A 19,541-nucleotide genomic window follows, 5' to 3' on the forward strand; every position below is an offset into this window, starting at 1 on the left:
TACAATCCCACCAACAGTGTAAAAGTGTTCCTATTTCTCCACATCCTCTCCAGCACCTGTTGTTTCCTGACTTTTTAATGATCGCCATTCTAACTGGTGTGAGATGGTATCTCATTGTGGTTTTGATTTGCATTTCTCTGATGGCCAGTGATGATGAGCATTTTTTCATGTGTCTGTTGGCTGTATGAATGTCTTCTTTTGAGAAATGTCTGTTCATATCCTTTGCCCACTTTTTGATGGGGTTGTTTGTTTTTTTCTTGTAAATTTGTTTGAGTTCTTTGTAGGTTCTGGATATTAGCCCTTTGTCAGATGAGTAGATTGCAAAAATTTTCTCCCATTTTGTAGGTTGCCTGTTCACTCTGATGGTAGTTTCTTTAAAATTTTTTTATTTTTTACAGAATTTCACTCTTGTTTTCCAGGCTGGAGTGCAATGCTGTGATCTCACCTCACTGCAACCTCCACCTCCCAGGTTCAAGTGATTCTCCTGCTCCAGCCTCCTGAGTAGCTCGGGTTACAGGCGTGCACCACCACATTCTATCATTCATTAACATCTGTATCCATTCCTTGAACACCAAAAGAACTTCTCTTTTCTTTCCTGTCCCTCCTCCCATCTTCCAAGTTTATAATACCGGGAATTTTAGTTCAAGACTGTAATTTTTTAAATTTACAATCTAAATTTATACTTTTCAATAAATTTTACTATTTTTCTCCTCACCATTGCTTACTGAAATCACCTCCTTCCTCCTAAATTTAGTTTTCCCTTCTCATAGAACTGTATACCAATAATTATTTCTGAAGGGTATATGCGTCATGAATTTTCTGGAATATTTTTCCCTCATTCTGAATTATCCTGGCTATATATAGATATCTAGGCTCAACTTTTTTTGTTGCTTGTTCTTGTTTTGTTTTTTTGAGACAGTGCCTGGCTGTCACCCAGGCTAGAATGCAGTGGCACAATCTTGGCTCACTGCAATCTCCACCTCCTGGACTCAAGCAATTCTCCTGCCTCAGTCTCCCAAGTAGCTGGGACTACAGGCACGTGGCACTACACCTGGTTACTTGAATTTTTTGTAGAGATGAGTTTCGCCTTGTTGGCCAGGCTTGTCTCAAACTCTTGAGCTCGAGTGAGCATCCGGTCTTGGTGCCCAAAGTGCTGGGACTACATGCATGAGCCACTGTGCCTGGCCCAAAGTTATTTTAAATCAGCTCCTTGAAAAACTTCTCCATTGCATTCTCTCTTCTCTTTTTCTCTCTGGGACCTTTCTGGATTTTATCTTTATCCTAGAAATTTTACTCCGAGGGGGTGTGTGTGTGTGTGTGGGCTTGTGTGCCTGCAGGTGTGTGTGCACATGTGTGTTAATCAGGCTCAGAACCAAGTGGCTCTTTTCAGTTTGAAGATTCATGTCTTTGTTCAGTTGAGAAAATTCTAGGACATTATTTCTTCAATTAGTGCCTTCTCTCCAGTCTTTCTATTTTTTTTTTTTTTTTTCATTTTTGAGATGGAGTTCTGCTCTGACACTGAGGTTGGAGTGCAGTGGCAGGACCTCAGCTCACTGCAATATCTGCTTCCTGGGCTCAAGTGATTCTCCTGTCTCAGCCTCCCCAAATAGCTGCGATTTCAGGCGCCTACCACCACACTGGGCTAATTTTTGTATTTTTAGTAGAGATGGGGTATCACCATGTTGGACAGGCTGGTCTCGAACTCTTGACCTCAGGTAATCTGCCTGCCTTGGCCTCCCAAAGTGCTGGAATAACAGGCATGAGCCACTGCACTGACCCAGTCTTTCTATTCTCTACCTCTGGATCTTCTATGGATGAACGTTGAAAGTTCTGGGATCTCTTCTCCATTTCCTTTATTATTTTCCTTTCATACTTTCTATTTTGTAATCCTTTTCTGCTATACGGTGAAGTAGTGCCATGCCTGAACACATTTTTTCATTGGGTTGTTCCAGTTTCTCTTATTGATATGGAAAACCTTTGTTATATATTAGAGATGGTTACTGTTAATTTATTGGGGATCCTTCATTTTCCCCAAAATTTGCCCTTTTTTTTTTTTTGAGACAGAGTCTCACTCTGTTGCCCAGAATGGAGTGCAGTGGTGCGATCTCAGCTCACTGCAAGCTCCACCTCCCAGGTTCACACCATTCTCCTGCCTCAGCCTCCCGAGTAGCTGGGACTACAGGCACGTGCCACCACACCTGGCTAATGTTTTGTATTTTTAGTAGAGATGGGGTTTCACCGTGGTAGCCAGGATGGTCTTGATCTACTGACCTCATGATCTGCCCGCCTTGGCCTCCCAAAGTACTGGGATTACAGGCATGAGTCACCGCGCCTGGCCTAAAATTTGCCTTTTTAAACAGTTTTTTATGGTGTCTTTTGACTTAGATGATACTTTAATTTTTACATCTTTAAATATGTCAGATTCATTGTTTATAGCCTTGGTGTAATGTCAGGAAGTGCCTATGCCAACTCAAGATGTCTTACACTAATATTTTCCTAAAATTTCATCTAGTTCTTTATGACTTCACGTTTTCACATTTAAGTCTCTGAATTTTTAGAATTTATTATTTTATGTGGTTGAAAGTAAGGATTTAATGTTTATTTTTCCAGATGGATAGACACTTGCCAACAATCCTTTTTTACACATCCCATCTTTTGCCCATTGTTTGGAAATGCATGCTGAAGTTTGTATATAAATTAGTCTGTTTCTTGAATTTCTATTTTGTTTCACTAATTAATCTGTTTCTATGTGTATTCATTTTTGATTGTTGCTGTAACAAATTGTCAATGGCTAAGACAACACTGGGCCCGGTGGCTCACGCCCGTATTCTCAGCACTTTGGGATGCTGAGATGGGCAGATCACTTGAGGTCAGGAGTTCGAGACCAGCCTGGCCAACATGGCAAAACCCTGTCTCTACTAAAAATACAAAAATTAGCCGGATGTTGTGGCGTGCGCCTGAAATCCCAGCTACTTGGGAAGCTGAGGCAGAAGAATCACTTAAACCTGGGAGGCGGAGGTTGCAGTGAGCCGGGATCACCCCACTGATCTCCAGCTTGGGCGACCCAAGTGAGACTCCATCTCAAAAAATATTTATATAGCTAAGACCATTTTTGAAAAAGAAGAATAAGGTGGGAGGAATGGCTCTACCATATTTCAATACTTCTTATATAGCTACAGGAATCAAGACTATATACTATTGGAAGAAGAATAGACACATAGATCACTGTAACAAAATAGAGATCCTAGAAGTAGCCCCACACTGATTTTTTACTAAGAGACAAAAATAAGGAAGGATCATCTGCTTCACAAATGGTGCTGGAGCAGTTGGAGAGCCATAGGCAACAACAACAATAACAACAGAAAGTCTTAATGTTCATACCTTTATACAAAAAAGTAAGTCAAGTGGATCATAGATTTAAATCTAAAATATAAAACTAAAAAAGGCCGGGCACGGTGGTTCATGCCTGTAATCCCAGCACTTTGGCAGGCCGAGGTGGCCGGATCACGAGGTCAGGAGATCCAGACCATCCTGGTTAAAATGGTGAAACTCCGTCTCTACCAAAAATACAAACAAGTTAGCCCGGCGTAGTGGCAGGTGCCTGTAGTCCCAGCTACTTGGGAGGCTGAGGCAGGAGAATGGCGTGAACTTGGGAGGTGGAGCTTGCAGTGAGCCGAGATCCCACCAGTGCACTCCATCCTGGGCAACAGAGCGAGACTCCATCTCAATAAATAAATAAATAAATAAATAAATAAATAAATAAAATAAAATAAAATAAAAAACTAAAAAAAAAAACTTTTACAAGAAAATATAGGAGAAACGTCTGAGATCTAGGGCATAGTGAATGGTTCAAAAAGTATAATACATAAGGAAAAATATAAATTAGATTTCATCCAATTTAAAACTTCTGCTCTGCAAGAAATCTTGTAAAAAGGATGAAAAAATAGGGTATGATCTGAGAGAAAAAGTTTGCAAACCACATATCCAATAAAGGACTCACATCCAGAATATGTAATGGATACGTATGGTACTCTCAAAACTTGATGATAGGCTAGGCGTGGTGGCTCACACTTGTAATCCCAGCACTTTGAAAGGTTGAGGTGGACGGAGGGCAGATCCCTTGAGCCCAGGAGTTCACGACCAGCCTGGGCAACATGGCAAAAACCCATCTCTACTAAAAATACAAAAATTAGACAGGCATGATGATGGCTGCCTGTAATGCCAGCTACTCGGGAGGCTGAGGCACGAGAATCACTTTAACCTGGGAGGCGGAGGTTGGAGTGAGCCAAGATCGTGCCATTGCACTCCAGCCTGGGTAACAGAGGAAGACTCTGTCTCAAGAAAAAAAATAATAAAAACCTCAATGGTAAAAAATACAAACAAATAATCCAATTAGAAAATCATGAAAGGATACATTTCACTGAAGAGGAAACAAGCAAACAAGCACATGAAAAGATGTTCAACATTCATTTGCTTCACTAGATGCAAATTAAGACCACGATGAGGTATCACTACACACTTATTACAATAGCTAAAATAAAAGACATAGTGACAACACCAAATGGTAACGAGGATGCAGAGAAACTGAACATCTCATTAAGTGCTGCTAGGAAGGTAAAATCTTACAGACACTCTGGAAAGCAGTTTGGTAGTTTCTTATAAAACTAAACAATGCAATGACCTTACAATTCAACAATTACACTTCAGAGAAATTAAAATTTATGCCCATCCAGTAGCTTGTACATAATTGTTCATAGCAACTTTACTTGTAATAGCCAATAGCTGGAAATAATCAATATGTCCTACCATAAGTGAATGCTCAAACTGTGGTACATCCATCCTCTGGAATACTACTCAGTAATAAAAATGAACTATTGGCAGGGCACAGTGGCTCACCCTGTTATCACAGCACTTTGGGAGGTCGAGGCTGGCGGATCATGATGTCAGGAGTTCAAGACCTGCCTTGCCAGTATGTTGAAACCCTATCTTTACTACTAATACAAAAATTACCCGGGCATGGTGGTGCGCACCCGTAGTCACAGCTACTCGGGAGGCTGAGGCTGGAAAATCACTTGAACCTGGGAGGCGGAGGTTGCAGTGAGCTGAGACACTGCACTCCAGCCTGGGCGACAGAGTGAGACTCTGTCTCAACAACAACAACAACAACAACAACGAACTGTTGACACACAAATATCAATATCTTGGAGGAATCTCCATGGAATTATGCTGAGTGAAATAAGCCCATAAAACGTTATATACTATAAGGTTTCACTTGTATAGCATTGTAGAAAAGACAAAATTGCGGAAATGAAAAACAGTAGTATAAGGGACAGCATTGCAGTGATGAAAATGTACTGTATCTTTTTTATTTTCCCCCCGAGAGGGATTCTCACTCTGTCACCTAAGCTGTAGTGCAGTGGCACAATCTCTGCTCACTGCAACCTCTGCCTCCCGGGTTTGAGCTGTTCTCCTGTCTCAGCCTCCCATGTACCTGGGACTACAGGCAGGTGCCACCATGCCCGGCTAATTTTTGTATTTTTAGTAGAGATGGGGTTTCTCCATGTTGGCCAGGCTGGTCTCAAACTCCTGACCTCAAGTGATCTGCCCACCTAGGCCTCCCAAAGTACTGGGATTACAAGCGTGAACCACTGCACCTGGCCATGTTCTGTATCTTTTTTTTATTTTCTGAAATATAAGCTTTGTTTAAAATGTAAAGAAATATTAAAAATAAACATTATTTTTTACAAATTATAATCAAGCACTCAAAACAATTTAGGAATGTTAAACACTAATTCTTATTCAAAATAATGACATCCATAGAATATATCCTGGTGTTGGCCAGTATAAAGTTTACTTAATATTAGCATTTTATAGGCCGGGTGCTGTGGCTCACGCCTGTAATCCCAACACTTTGGGAGGTTGAGGCGGACGGATCACAAGGTCAGGAGATCGAGACCATCCTGGCTAACACGGTGAAACCTCATCTCTACTAAAGATACAAAAAACTGGCCAGGCGTTGTGGTGGGCACCTGTAGTCCCAGCTGGGGACTGCGGAGGCTGAGGCAGGAGAATGGTGTGAACCCAGGAGATGGAGCTTACAGTGAGCCGAGATCGAGCCACTGCACTCCAGCCTGGGCGACAGAGCGAGACTCCGTCTCAAAACAAAAACAAAAACTAAACAAAACAAAAAAGCTAGTATTTTATATATATATTTTATATATGCTTAACCATTGACCCTTCCTAAAATTCAATGATATCAATGATTTGACTTTATGAGGTGAAGCCTTTTATGTAATACACTAGAGATAACTTTTTCAAATACAAAACCTTTACACCAGCAAGGAAAGTATGAAAACATATATAAAGTATACTGAAAGGTGTGATTTAAAGGCTGTCTGGTATATATAGATGCATTTCACCTTAGAAAGTACACATGCACATCAAAACACTTTCACTGAATATAGATGCCATTACATTCTCTTACATTACAAAGCAAATGGCAGGTTCATAAACGTTGTTCTATTATGTATCAACTGAAAAAACATACATTCCCCAAAAAGGTTTTGAAGACACATAGGAGTGGAATGTGCCCGCATTAAGAGCAGAGCTTTTATAGGACCACCTGTCTCCAGCAGGCTCCAGGGACCACTGAAAACAGCTGCTACCCTCTTCATGACAAGATGGTCTTGTTAATGATTTCACTGGACTCTTGAATCTCATCCTGCATGAACATCAGCAGAGGTGAAACCTGATGATGTCACCATGGGTGGGCTTGGCCAGAAGTCCATAAACTCGAAGTCGTAGACACACCTTCCAAGCATCACAGTCATTGGTTTCTTTAATAGCAATAGCATTTAATAATTCTTTTCCTCCCGGGCACAGTGTCTCACAACACTTTGGGAGGCCAAGGCAGGTGGATCACCTGAGGTCAGGAGTTTGAGACCAGCCTGGCCAACATGGCGAAACCCTGTCTCTAATAAAAGTACAAAAATTAGCCGGACATAGTGGTGCATGCCTGTCATCCCAGCTACTCAGGAGGCTGAGGGAGAAAAATCACTAGAACCCAGGAGGCAGAGGTTGCAGTGAGCCAAGATCGCACCATTGCAATCCATCCTGGGCAACCAGAGTGAACCTCTGACTCAAAAAAAAAAAAAAAAAGAATTCTGTTCCTCTTATGGCAGTTACAACATCAGAAGGTAGCTTCATTTCTCAAGATAATACCCATTTTTTCCCTGCATTTTCAGCAAGATTTTCTTCTTCTAAAACCTCGAGGGCTGCAATGGCCATTCAGCAGCCTAGTGGATTGCCACCATGTGTGGACCCATGTTCCCCTGGCTTAATGATCAGCATTATGCCATTGTCCCACAGCACTGCAGACACAGAGTATCAGCCCCCAGAAAGGGCCTTTCCAAGGACTGTATCAGGTCTGACATTTTCATGATCAACAGCCAGCCATCTACCGGTTCTGGCCAATCCTATCTGTATTTCATCAGCAATGAACAGAACCAAGCTGGGAGCATGAGATGGGACGAGGGTAAGTAAAAAATACCACTAAGCTCACTGTTCTTATGGAGATTCAGCTGGTCTTCCTTCCTTCCGTCCTCCCTCCCTCCCTCCCTCCTTTCGTTTTTCTTTCTTTCTTTTCTTCTCTTTCTCTCTCTCTCTCTTTCTCTCTTTCTTTCTCTTTTATCAGTCTTGCTCTGTCGCCCAAGCTGGAGTGCAGTGCTGTGATCTCAGCTCAATGCAACCTCCATTTCCCGGGATCAAATTATTGAGCGAGCCCAGGAGGTCAAGACCAGCCTGGGAAAAATAGCAAAAGGCAGGGTGGTGCATGCCTGTAGTCCCCAGGCCGAGGCGGGAGGATCACTTGGGCCCAGAAGGTAGTGACCAGCCTGGACAACATAGCGAAATTATCTCCAATAGAAAAACTAAAAATATTAGTAGGGGCAGGGTGGTGTGAGCCTGTAGTCACAAGGCCGAGGCGGGAGGATTGCTTGAGCCCAGGAGGTCGAGGGCAGCCTGGCCAACATAGCGAAACCCCATTTCTACTAACAACAAGAACAACAACAAAAAAGCATGGGTCGGGTGGCTCACCCGTGTAGTTCCCAGGCCAAGGTGGGAGGATTGCTTGAGCCCAGGAGGTCGATACCAGCCTGGCCAACAAAGCAAAAGCCTGTCTCTCCTAAAAAATGAATGAATGAATGAATGAATGAATAAATAAATAAATAAAAATGAGCAAGGCAGAATGGCACATGCCTGTAGTCCTGAGGCCGAAGTGGAAGCATCATTTGAGCCCAAGAGATTGAGGCCAGCCTGGGCAACATAGCGAAACCCGGTTTCTACTAACATGAAACAAAACAAAACAAAAAATTGCTTGGGCAGGGTGGTGCATGCCTGTAGTCCTGAGGCCAAGGCGGGAGGATCCCTTGAGCACAGGAGCTTGATGCCGGCCTGGCCAACATAGCAAAACCTGGTTTCTACTACTAAAAAAAAAAAAAAAAAGCATGGGCAGGGTGGTGAATGCCCTTAGTCCTGAGGCCAAGGTGGGAGGATCGCTTGAGCCCAGGACGTCGAGACCAATCTGGCCAACACAGCAAAACCATCTCTATTAAAAAATCAAAAAATAAAAAATATTAGTGGGGGTGGGATGGTTTACGCCTGTAGTCCCAAGAACGAGGCGGGAGGATTGGCCAAGGCAGATGTAAACAACACCACAATCACATCCCATAAGTAAATACAGTTTTCTCTCTCCAGGGCTACAGGTAAAGGATGGTAATTGTGCGCACCACACTTAGATTCCCTTTCAAAAATGTAATCAGAGGTTGGAGAGCCTTGGACTGTTTTCTGAGTTGCAACAGATATAGAAGCCACTGAAGGATGAACGCCACAACTAAGTACAGCAAACCTCCCAAATGTGCTAGTTTGGAAAACACTGTGTCTTTCAAGCAGAAAAATCACAGATGACTATTTTTTTCTTCCCATGGTTCAGACTAGAAGACAGATTTTTAACCCAAGATCCAGGGACGGTCTTCAGAGAGATCAAAATCTCCTGACAACTCCTGAGGACCACCCACTTTGTCGCAGTGGTGACAAAGTGTGGCTGGAGGATGAGACATTATTGTGCAATGTCACTGCCCAAGGATGATGGACCAATCAGGGCAGTTAGTGAACTCCATCTGGCCAATCAGAAGTCAGAATAGTAGGCGGACTAAGCGAAGCTGATGTGGCTTTTATCAGTCCAGGCTCCAGGGGCAGAACCTGCTCAAGGTGGGGGTGGAGACTCTCATTTTCCCGCCGAAAGCATCCCCTGGGATTGGCTACTTTCAGTTCAGAGTACGCATGCTCTGATTTTCTCTCTCTTTCGTTTCTTCCACACTCAGAGTACGCACGCTCTGATTCTCTCGATTCTTCCAAAATCAGAGTAAGCATGCGCTGATTTTCTTTTTTCATTCTTCCTACCCCTCTCTTCCTCCGTGGTGCGTTTGTTATCTAGTTTTAATAAGGAGTGTATATGAAGCAGGTCGCCATCTCAAATCCTTCCTGTCAGTTTCTAACTTTTTCAGGTATGGGATTTTTCCTAGAAACTCTGTAGTAACTTAAGAAATTTGGGCTGGGTGCGGTGGCTTATGCTTGTAATCCCTGCACTTTTGGAAGCCACAGCTGGTGGATCGCTTGAACCCACGAGGCGGAGGTTGCAGTGAGCCATGATCACGCCAGTGTACCCCAGCCTGGCAACAGAGCTAGACCCTGTCTGAAAAAAAAAAAAAAAGAATAAAAGCTCACTAAAATCTTTCATGCTGGGCTGATGTGATCCTCTCGCCTAGGCCTTGGGACCACAGGGGTGCACCACCCAGCTTCTGCTAATTTTTTTTTTTTTTTAGTAGAGATGGTTTCACTGTGTTTGCGGGCCTGGTCTCAAGCTCCTGGGCTCAGGCGATCCGCCACCTTGGCCTTCCAAAGTGCTGGAATGGTACAGACCTGCTCCCCAACCCCCGGCTAACTTTTTGTATTTTTTGTAGATACGGGAGTTTTGCTATGTTTCCCAGCCCGGTCTCGACCTCCTGGGCTCAAGCGATCTGCACGCCTTGGCCTCCCAAAGTGCTAGGATTACAGGCGTGAGCCACTGCGCCTGGCTGATTGATGCCATCTTGAAACGCCCCACATTCTCTCTAAGTGATGGCGGGCTCTTACAGTCTCAGAAATTCTAGCTCTCTTCCTTCTAATAATTTACAAATCACCCAGTAATAGCCTCTAAACACGTTCATTGTAGTGATGCTCATTTCTCTTCAACAGAACAGAACCCCCCGTCCCTCTGCCTGATCAGATCCATCACCAGAGAGACCATGTTATCTCTGGGACTCACTTCCCTTCCTTTATTTATTGAGTGGGGGTGTCAGAATGTCTCCACTGAATAAAATTACACAGTCACATCCCTGCCTCCCCAACAAGGGTCTGTACATCTTTTAGGGTAAGCCTAGCCCCCAGGAAAACTACTAACAACAGTAGCCAAACCCCTCCCAAAGACTCAAGGCTGCCTTGCCCATAAGAAACCTGTCATCCCCAATCAACACTTCTCCCAGAGACCCTTGGCTCCCTGTTTTCATCTCACTTCTCCCCATGTTCTCACTCAGGGACAGATAAGCCCTGGATGGAGAAATGCAGCACCTGATTCCAGGTGACTAAGTGTGGCCGGCCTTCACTGATTTCTCCCTCCACAGGACCAAAGGTCCTGCGGCTGGAAAGACTCAGGCAGTTTCTCTTGCAGGTCAGACTGCTCCCAGTACCATAAACGGAGACGACGCCTTTGCAAGGACACCTAGGGTTGGTGCTCAAATACCAGAGAAGATACAAAAGGTGAGGTGACCTGGAGGGGGCAGAGTAGTGGACCAGGGGACAGTGTGGGGTGACTAGGTTTCTGAGGAGGGGAGGATAGAGATAATGGGGACAAGGAGCAGGGACTTGGAGGAGATCTGGACCCTTGTAAGTTTCCCATCCTTGCTCTGTCATCACCTAGCATCCCTGGAGACAAGTCTGTGACCATGCACTACATTTAGTGAATTTCAGTTCATTCTGGAAGGTGGGAAGAGAGCCAGCCAGCAGCGTTAAAGCCCTACTGTGTGGCAGGGGAGAAGCTAGGGAAGGTCCCCCATGTTCTGTCAGTTAGCCATGGCATCAGCCAGAATGGTATATCATCCCTACTTCCGAGATCCAGCACACAGGAGGTGGCTCAATCTGAATGGCAGACATGCCTAGCTGAGTCACTGCCAAAATTTCTTTTTTTTTTTTTTCTAGCCCTTTGATGATATTGCCAAATACTTCTCTAAGAAAGAATGGGAAAAGATGAAATACTCGGAGAAAATCATCTGTGTGTACATGAAGAGAAAGTATGAGGCCATGACTAAACTAGGTAACAGAAAGTTCTAGGTACAGACAAGTCTGGGGACATATGAGCATCCCTTTTCCTGCTTTGCCTACTTCTTAGGCTGCAGAAAGTACCCCACATTTTCCTTTTGTGCAGGGAAAATCGCAAGGCAGCTTCTGAGTGCTCTGCTCTTCTGTATCCTGTCAGGGCTGAGGGGAGGGACTGGCCACAGTGGAGCTCGTACCTGGATCCTGCACGTTTCTCTCCCATGGGCGTCTTTTCTGATGAGCCCAACAGTCTCTGTGGCATCCCGGCAACTCCCTCCATCCCCACCCCACACACACTGACCCCTACCTTCTCTCGGCTTGTATCTTTCTTTTTCTTTTTATTCTTTTTTGAGTCAGAGTCTCAGTCTGTCACCTAGGCTAGAGTGCAGTAGTGCAATCATAGCTCACTGCAGCCTCGAATTCCTGGCCTCAAACAATCCTCCAGCCTTAGCCTCCCAAAGTGCTGGTACTACAGACATGAGCCACTGTGCCAGGCCTAAGCTTGTCTCTTAAGGAATAAACATTTGGCTTCTTTCTAGGTTTCAAGGTCACCCTCCCACCTTTCATGCGTAATAAATGGGCCACAGACTTCCAGGGGAATGATTCTGATAATGACTGTAACTGCGGGAATCAGGGTGAGTAGATGGGAAGGGGCTGGAAAGGGTCTCCTCAAGTCCAACTGCTTTTCAGCTCAGCTACCCGGGAAAGATCCTCAGACATTTGTTCCCTCATACACATCAGGGCTGAGTGAAAACAAAATGCATACAGAAAGTTAACTACAGAGGCCATTCATATAAAATTTTAAAACATGCAAAACAAGAATATTTATTTTTATGGAAAATAAGTAAGTAGTAAATGTATACAAGCATGAATGTGAATAAAAAGACATCAAGTTAAGGTGACTGGCTGTAAGTGGAGAAGGAGGGAGGGCAGGGATTGGTGAGTGCTGCACAGACAGCTTCAGTTGTGACTTGTTGATAGTGTGTTTTGTTTGTTTTTGTTTTTGAGACGGAGTTTCGCTCTTGTCGGCCAGGCTAGAGTGCAATAAGGCAATCTCAGCTCACTCCAAATTTCACCTCCCGGGTTCAAGTGATTCTCCTGCCTCAGCCTCCGGAGTAGCTGAGGTTACAGGCGCCCGCCACCACACCCAGCTAATTTTTAAATTTTTGGTAGAAGCGGAGTTTCATCATGTTGACCAGGCTGGTCTCAAACTTCCTGACCTCAGGTGATCCACCCGACTCAGCTTCCCAAAGTGCTGGGAATACAAGTGTGAGCTACTACTCTCGGTCTGTTTGTAGTATTTCTAATATTCTGAATTAATAAATCAGACCTAACATAGCTGTGGGGTAATGTTGAGATCCGACTGGCCTCAATATTATTCCCCATACTTTTCTGTGTGTTTTAAATATTTCGTTTTTAAAGGACATGTTCTTCCTAAGCACTGTTAATGAATCAAAGGACAGTTAAGAAAATGTTACAAGTGAAAAAAAAAAAAAAGAAAGCAAATGTTAAAACTGTAGATCTGCAAAGACTCCCCGAGTTTGTTTCATTAACAGCATGTAGGTATTGCATAGGTATCTTAGTAGTAAGGGTGATGAACACATTATGTAAAAAAGGTTGCTGTTTCTCTGTATTTTATCAAAACCAAATAGTCTTCTCATTCCCAAAGAACCCTGATTCTTTGTGATGAGCTCAGAGGTGAGTTTGAAAGAGTGATCCCTCATCCAACACACAGAGAGCTTTCCCACTTGTCAGTGAGGAGAGATAACATGGGGTGATAAAATGACAGGTTATTGGGTAGAAATCTTTGTACATTTCAGGAATATAAAGGGGACATATGTATTTACTTGCTCTTCTGCTCTGAAAACACAGTTGTAAGACAAGGTCAGAATGTCCAAACTGTCTCCAATAGACCCCAACTAAACAGGCCAGATTCTACCACCTCCCACCATCACTATAAGAGATCTGAAAATCCAGTGCTTGAGTATCTGCCAAGTTTTTGACATTAAAGGAGTGTCTTTATACTGAAAATATTTCAGAGCCACTGGAATAAATCATCCATAGTTCATCACACATTTAAGAGCTTAGTTGACATACCATAAGATTCACTCATTTCAAGTGTACAATGATTTTCAGTTGTTGCACATCTTGAGTGAATACAGTTCAGATTCCCAAACAATCAATTTAGTTATTTGGGAAAAAGTGAAAGATATGTAATGGAAGAAGATGAGACTGTGATGGGGTTTAACCCCCATTTGATAAACCATGAGATGGAAAATTCTGAGCTGATGCCACAGATAAATGCACCAACCAGGACTAAACATAATTCAGAAGCAAATCTCACATAACTCCTCAACAATGAGTGGACTCATAACCCTCTGCTGCAGAATGCCCTTATGCGACAGAAGTCTCTCTAGAGTTTGGAAATCTTTACCAACAAAGAAAAATTCTGATGTATTCTCTTTCAGTTGAATGTCCTCAGATGACTTTCGGCAGGCTCCAGGGAATCTTCCTGAAGGTGAGTATCTCTCAAATCTAAAGGACCAGAGAAGCTTTGTCCCTCCACAGATGTGAACACTGGTAAGAGTGGGAGAATATCAAAAATGCCTTCACTGCCTCCTTCTCCCCATGTCTATCACAACAACTGATGTAGCATCAACAGCTTGATAATACTAAGAGTTGTGATCCTTAATACTTCTTTTGTTTTCATAGTGATGCCAGATAGTATTTTAAACAGTTCACATGGATTCATTTATTTAATCCATAAGAAGACCTCTATGATGTTTCTATTATTATCTCCAAATAATAAAGAGTCACACACTTCGGTTGTCATCCGTATAAAAGCCATGTGACTTGGTGCAAATCTTCTAAGTCCTCTCAGCTCCAGATTCCTGGTCCATGCAATGGAAGTAAAGAATCATAGTTCATGTTATAGATCCTAGTTATCAGCGACATAATAATAAAATGAGGCTGTCGTGGTACAGAGATGTTAATGAATGTTCCTGAGGTGCAGTGGCAGTGGTACTCTAATCCAGAGCTCCAAACCATTTAAAGCTCATTCATGTTTGCATTTTTTTATGAAGTTTGGATGTTGCTCACTAGGGCTTTACCTCATAGTGCCTGCTGGAGCTTCCATTGAGACACTCACTCTTGTAACAGGAAGGACCAGCTGGTCTCTGCTGTGTAACTGGGGCCATCTGCATGGCTTAGGAATCGCTTTGACTGTTGGCCCTTCCTTACTGTGAGCTCCTTGAGGGCCTTGTCTGTACCTGGGGCATCCGGGAAGCCCCCATCCCAGCCCAGTGATCCCTTGGAGGCCCCTGAATGAGTGACCCTACAACTGCAGATTCAACTCTGGGTTAGAGGGTATAGGCATCTGGGAGTTGGGTGGCCAGTGTGTAGACTGAATTCAAAGAAGGATCATGAAAGGTATTAATTGTTATTATTACTACATTTAAACAGTGTTTACAAGCTCAGAGAGGACTTTCCCGTAGCCTATTTTACATGTATTGTTCACTATTTCATAAGTGAGGAAGTTGAATAAAAAGTAGCTTAAGAGCCAGGCACGGTGGCTCAAGACTGTAATCCCAGCACTTTGGGAGGCCGAGGTGGGCGGATCACGAGGTCAAGAGATCAAGACCATCCTGCCCAACATGATGAAACCATGTCTCTACTAAAAATACAAAACTTAGCGGGGTGTGGTAGCTCCTGCCTGTAGTCTCAGCTACTCTGGAGGCTGAGGCAGGAGAATCGCTTAAACGTGGGAGTCAGATGTTGCAGTGAGTTGATATCATGCCACTGCACCCCGGCCTGGCAACAGAGCGTGACTCCGTCTTAGAAAAAAAAAAAAAAAAAGAAAGAAAAAAAAGTAGCTTAAGGTTGTTGGTCAGTGACACATTCCAATGCAAGCAGAATTGGTATGGGTACCACTTCACTGAATTCCACATTCAATGTTGGTGCCTCTGTGGGGTGGTATGCCATATCTGGTACTGCTTTCTTTGCTGCTTAGATTAATTTCAGCAAACCATTTCTTTCCTTCTCCCTTTCCTGTATTCATCTCCTCACACTATCTTTCCCAGCAGTTTTTTGTCCCTTCTCTATGTTTTTACATTTACTCTCCCAGCAGCTATCTACAAGCTTATATGGGATCCCTTGTATTTTACAGAAGCTCTTCCTTTTGTAGACCTTGTGAATTCTTAGAATGCTATTCTTCTCCAAATCTTCTGTATATGACACTCTCAATTACATGGAGAATTTTGCTGTTTGCAAGAATGTCAGTCCTAAAAGAGTGTGAAGATAAGCATTCTAGCCCTGGAAACCATATTCACATAGGCCATTCCTTTCCCATCTAACCTCCCAGGTTTCTTCTAATTTAGGCCTATGTAACTCTCCCAGTGTTGTTGAGAGCATTGATTAAGTTAATGCATGTGAAAATGCTTTGTAAGCTCAAAAGCACTATAGAAATGTCACTGATACTGTTTATCTGTAACCTTCACATTATAAAGATCATGCCCAAGAAGCCAGCAGAGGAAGGAAATGATTCGAAGGGAGTGCCAGAAGCATCTGGCCCACAGAACGATGGGAAACAGTTGTGCCCCTCGGGAAAACCAAGTACCTCTGAGAAGATTAACGCGACATCTGGTAAGAGGAAGCAATTCGGGAACAACCCCTCTGGCTTCCCTGGCTATGTTCAGGTGTGTGGACTGGGTGTGTGGCATGGATCCCAGATAAGCCTGGGTCCAGGTTGGGCTGAGGAGCTCGCCCAGCTCCAGATGAGATGTTAGACATGACTTCCAGAGGCACAGACTTGAGTTGTCACCCATAGAAAAACCACGTGACTTGGGGCAAGTCTTTCAGATTTTCTCAGCTCCAGATACCTAGTCCATAAGATGGAAATAATCATAGTTCATAAGTTGTTTGGAGGCATTAAATTAAATCTAGAAGGCCTGATGACGTGAAAGGTGCTCAAGCAATTCTATCTGTGATTACCTAGGATATATCATACTTAGCTCAATGCCTGATACCCAATATAGATGTACTTCAGAGATATTGCTGGTTTTGGTTCCAGACCACTGCAATAAAGTGAGTCACAGACTTTTTTTTTTGGTTTGGTAGTGCATAAAAACATTGTTTCTACTATAGTGTAGTCTATTAAGTGTGCAATAGCGTTACGTCTAAAAATGTATATACCTTAATTTTAAAATAATTCATTGTTAAAAATGCTAACAATCTTCTGAGTCTCCAGTGAGTCACACTCTTTTTGCTGGTGGAGGGAGGGTCTTGCCTTGGTGTTGATGGCTGCTGGCTGATCAAGGTGGCAGTTGCTGAAGCTTGGAGTGTCTGTGGCAGTTTCTTAAAAGAACACAACAATGAAATATGCCACATAGATTAGCTCTCCCTTTCATGAAGTATTTCTCTGTAGTATGTGATGCTATTGGATAACATTTTACCCACAGTAGGACTTCTTTCAAAGTTGGAATCAATCCTCTGTAGCTATGAAAGTCCTGTATGGCATCACCTTCCAATGGAAGGCTATTTTATCTACATTGAAAATCTGTTGTTTAGTGTAGCCACCTTCAACAGTGATCTTAGCTAGATCTTCCAGATAACTTGCTGCAGCTTCTCCATCAGGGTTTGCTGCTTCACCTTGCACTTTTATGTTATGGAGACGGCTTCTTTCCTTAAACCTCACGAACCAACCTCTGCTAGCTTCACACGTGTCTCCTGCTGCTTCTTCACCTCTCTCAACTTTCACGGACTTAAAGAGAGTTTGGGTCTTGTTCTGAATTCGACTTTGGCTTAAGAGAATGTTGTGGCTGGTTTCATCTTCTATCCTGACCACTCAGACTTCCTCTATTTCAGCAGTAAGGTTGTTTTGCTTGGTTATTCATGTGTTCACTGGAGTATTAGTATTACTATTTCCTTCAAGAACTTTTCCTTTGCATTCACGGCTTGGCTGTTTGGTGCAAGAGGCGGAGCTTTCAGCCTGTCTTGGCTTTCAGCATGCCTTCCTCACTCAGCTTAGCCATTTCTAGCTTCTGATTTAAAGTGAGAGACATGCAACTCTTCCTTTCACTTGAACATTTAGGGGCCATTGTAGGATTGTTCATTGTCCTAATTTCAGTATTCCTGTGTCTCAGGAAATAGGGAGGCCCAAGAAGAGGAAGAGAGACCCGGGACAGCTCACTGGTGGAGCAGTCAGAACACACACAACATTGGTCGATTAAGTTTATCATCGTCTATGGGTACAGTTCCTGTTACTCCCAAAACTATTAGAAACAAGAGGGTGACTATAGTCAGTAATAACTTAATTGTACATTAAAAAAACTAAAAGAGTGTAAATGGATTGTTTGTAACCAAGGATAAATGGTTGAGGGGATGGATACTCGATTTTCCATGATGCGATTATTACACATTTCATGCCTGTATCAAAGCATCTCATGTACCCCATAAGTATATACACCTACTGTGGACCCACAAAAATAAAAAACAAAAATTATTTTAAAAGACTAAAAAACAGTAAAAACAATTGCAGTAATAATATCAAAGCTCACTGATGACAGATCACATAATAGATATAATAATAATGGAAAAGTGTAAAATTGGTGAGAATTTAAAAAAAAAATTGCAGCATCTGTGAAGCACTATGAAAATGAGGTGTGATAAAACAAGGTGTGCCTGTGTGGCCTTAATAAATATGTGCTGAATGAAAGGAGGTATGGGTGAATGTTCCTGTAAGTGAAGAGGTTGGGAATCTAAGCCTGACAAGGGAAGGAGCCAGAAGCTAAAACTTCAATTGGCATTTGGCCTGTATTAGTGTTGGTCTAAGGTTTCAGCCTCTCTAAGCCAGAGAATGTGAAAAACTGGATAAAGAAGGCCCATGGGCACTTGGGAGCGGGGAGGCATCTCCTGTTTTTGAGTAAACAGAGCCTAACACTCTCCAGCCTACCCAACCCTCATCTTCCAACTCTTCTCCATCATAGGACCCAAAAGGGGGAAACATGCCTGGACCCACAGACTGCGTGAGAGAAAGCAGCTGGTGATTTATGAAGAGATCAGCGACACTGAGGAAGATGAAGAGTAACTCCCTAAGTGAACCTTGGACTCATTCCCCACATCCCTGCAGATGTGCTATTCTGTTATGGTACTGGTATCCCATCTTATCACTTGTCCCCCAAATAATTCCCTTCTCATAATTTTCTAGGGTACAGCATTGAGGCTGAATGATGAGATTTCCCATGCTCTTTCTACTCCCTACCCTTTATATCCAGGGATGCTCCTTACCCAGGATGCTGTGGGATCCCAAACCCGAGGTCAGCCCTGATACACGGGCCACACTTTCATGGATAAAACAAGTGAGGAGGTCACTGTGCCATGAGCAGATGGTTCACTTCAAGGAACCGTGGAAGGCGTGTGCAGGTCCTGAGGTAGGGCAGAATCGGAGTGTGCAGGGTCTGCAGGTCAGGAGGACTTGAGATTGAGTTGTCACGCGGTGGGAACTCACTGCCACTTACTTTCCTTCTCTCTTTTTGCCTCAGCCTCAGGGATATGACACATGCCCATGATGAGAAGCAGACCTTGGTGACCTTTCACTAACATGGGCATGGCGGCAGACCCCTCGTCATCAGGTGCATAGCAAGTGAAAGCAAGTGTTCACAACAGTGAAAAGTTGAGCATCATTTTTCTTAGTGTGCCAAGCGTTCCATGTTAGCATTTCCATTGTAGTTTCTTGCAGTGTGCCATTCTGTTAGATACTAGCATTTTCACTGATCAGCAAGACATACTTAATGCATATTTCGGTTTGTGTATCCATGCATCTACCTTAGAAAACAAGTATTGTCAGGTATTCTCTGCATAGAACAGCACTACCCTCCTCTCTCCCCAGATGTGACTACTGAGGGCAGTTCTGAGTGTCTAATTTCAGATTTTTTCTTCTACATTTACACATCACACACACACACACACACACACACACACACCAAGAACCACTATAAGCATCTCCTGTCTGCTTTTCCCATTGCCGTGCATCCTGCTCAAGCCCCGCTCACTCCGTTTCCTGTTCATCATGTACTTCCCTCATCCGATTTTCCTGTATCAGTCTCTGACAGTTAATAAACATTTGCAAACATTCC

General features: G+C 43.3%; 1 protein-coding gene and 1 pseudogene across 1 annotated transcript; one reads left to right on the forward strand and one right to left on the reverse strand.

The window, feature by feature from the left end:
• Positions 1 to 9,429, reverse strand: part of LOC112616313 — a 15,941-nt pseudogene extending 6,512 nt beyond the window's left edge.
• Positions 9,430 to 10,176: 747 nt separating this feature from the next.
• Positions 10,177 to 18,493, forward strand: LOC112616315 (protein SSX3-like). Its single transcript, XM_025373302.1, has 7 exons — positions 10,177 to 10,241; positions 10,719 to 10,854; positions 11,293 to 11,407; positions 11,949 to 12,044; positions 13,878 to 13,927; positions 15,915 to 16,050; positions 18,393 to 18,493. Exons 1-7 carry the CDS (start codon positions 10,177 to 10,179, stop codon positions 18,491 to 18,493), a joined length of 699 nt encoding a protein of 232 aa, XP_025229087.1.
• Positions 18,494 to 19,541: the final 1,048 nt, after the last annotated feature.

The sequence above is a fragment of the Theropithecus gelada genome, chromosome X, assembly GCF_003255815.1.
Source record: "Theropithecus gelada isolate Dixy chromosome X, Tgel_1.0, whole genome shotgun sequence".
NCBI lineage: Eukaryota > Metazoa > Chordata > Mammalia > Primates > Cercopithecidae > Theropithecus > Theropithecus gelada.

What these genes read in the sequence shown, in the direction of transcription:
- LOC112616315 (XM_025373302.1), top strand. Translation starts at nt 10,177, where the DNA reads ATGGCGGGCTCTTACAGTCTCAGAAATTCTAGCTCTCTTCCTTCTAAT. An exon ending in TCCAGGGAATCTTCCTGAAG is followed by an intron (nt 13,928 to 15,914) that starts GTGAGTATCTCT and finishes CACATTATAAAG; the next exon opens with ATCATGCCCAAGAAGCCAGC. An exon ending in GAAGATTAACGCGACATCTG is followed by an intron (nt 16,051 to 18,392) that starts GTAAGAGGAAGC and finishes TCTCCATCATAG; the next exon opens with GACCCAAAAGGGGGAAACAT.